General features: G+C 41.1%; 1 protein-coding gene across 1 annotated transcript; it reads right to left on the minus strand.

Moving 5' to 3' along the window:
• Window positions 1-5: 5 nt before the first annotated feature.
• Window positions 6-1,157, minus strand: LOC112092169 (protein TIC 22, chloroplastic-like; the record flags this gene model as incomplete). Its single annotated transcript, XM_024167557.1, has 3 exons — window positions 6-86; window positions 497-559; window positions 903-1,157. Coding segments are annotated over 3 exons (399 nt in total), but the record flags the coding sequence as incomplete, so codon positions are not given.
• Between the last annotated feature and the right edge of the window lie 44 nt (window positions 1,158-1,201).

Genomic DNA, 1,201 nt, shown 5'->3' on the forward strand with positions numbered 1-1,201 from the left:
GGGTAGGAAACCTCTAGTGCATTCTTTATCTGAACCGGATCAGGAAGAAATCTGAATGCTATTCCTTCAACCTTTAACATATACACCTATAGATTTCAGGGGAAAGCGTTAGCATATAGAAACTCTGAAAGCTATTCGAGAGATGAATTTCACATGTAGTCTACTTAAGCATGGGAGATTTCATATAACTGTCAAATTCATGTCACTTGCATTATTCTTTTTTGTTCATAATAATGTAGGTAGTATATAGCACCAACTCAAATCAACAACTAAAATTTCATGGTACGGAAATACCATCACCATCACAAGTTATTGCATTTGTAATTATTTTCACCCTATTTTCAGTTTGGCATCCGCCAATAAAACATGCGACAACTGACACCAACTGTATTCCAAGTTCCAACTAGAATTTTTTTAAAATTTTTTTATTTGGGTAATAATCATTAAATAGATATAGTGGGAACATAAATACATTGACCAATTTAGCAGGAGTTACCTGGTCAAGCGTAATGGGGACAACCTTAGCCCCGCTTCTCAGTTCTCTTCTCCGCAGCCGAACCTGTAACCATCACGACACAAGACCGCCCGAATCAAAACCGAACAATATCCAAAAACAAAACGAAGCAATCCCATACTAGTTTTTGCAGAAAATCCTAGAATAAGATAGCAAATGCATAGCCCAAATTGAAGCTTTTTTCAAGTGTTATTCAACATAGCAAGAATTTTCACTGAAATGTCATAATGCACCTACTGTACTATAACAAATTGAACTTTTTCCCCTCTAGAAAGCAAAACAACGTAATTTAACAAACTATATATATCTTATCTCCACTATATAAACTCGAAAATTTTCACAGAAACAAAGCAAATTTGAATGGCAGATTAAAAAAAAGGGAGCTAACTTGAGCGAGAAAGGATTCGGCGTCCTCCTTGCGAAAGCAAAGCAGGCCAATTGACTTGGCTCCATCGGGATCGGAGATAAGCACAAACTCATTGTTCGAATTGCTGACAGTGTAGACGGCCGTGCCGGCCAAGGTCTTGGCCACGTGGTCGGAGCCCAGTGCAGCAGCGGCAGCGGCGGCGGCGGCCGACGCGGGTTTGGGCTGAGTCAACGAAGCGAAAGGGGGAGAAGGAAGAGAGAAGGCGGCCGAGGCGGGTTTGGGCTGAGTCAACGAAGCGAAAGGGGGAGAAGGAAGAGAGA

Source organism: Morus notabilis, unplaced genomic scaffold (assembly GCF_000414095.1).
Source record: "Morus notabilis unplaced genomic scaffold, ASM41409v2 Scaffold2620, whole genome shotgun sequence".
Taxonomy (NCBI): domain Eukaryota; kingdom Viridiplantae; phylum Streptophyta; class Magnoliopsida; order Rosales; family Moraceae; genus Morus; species Morus notabilis.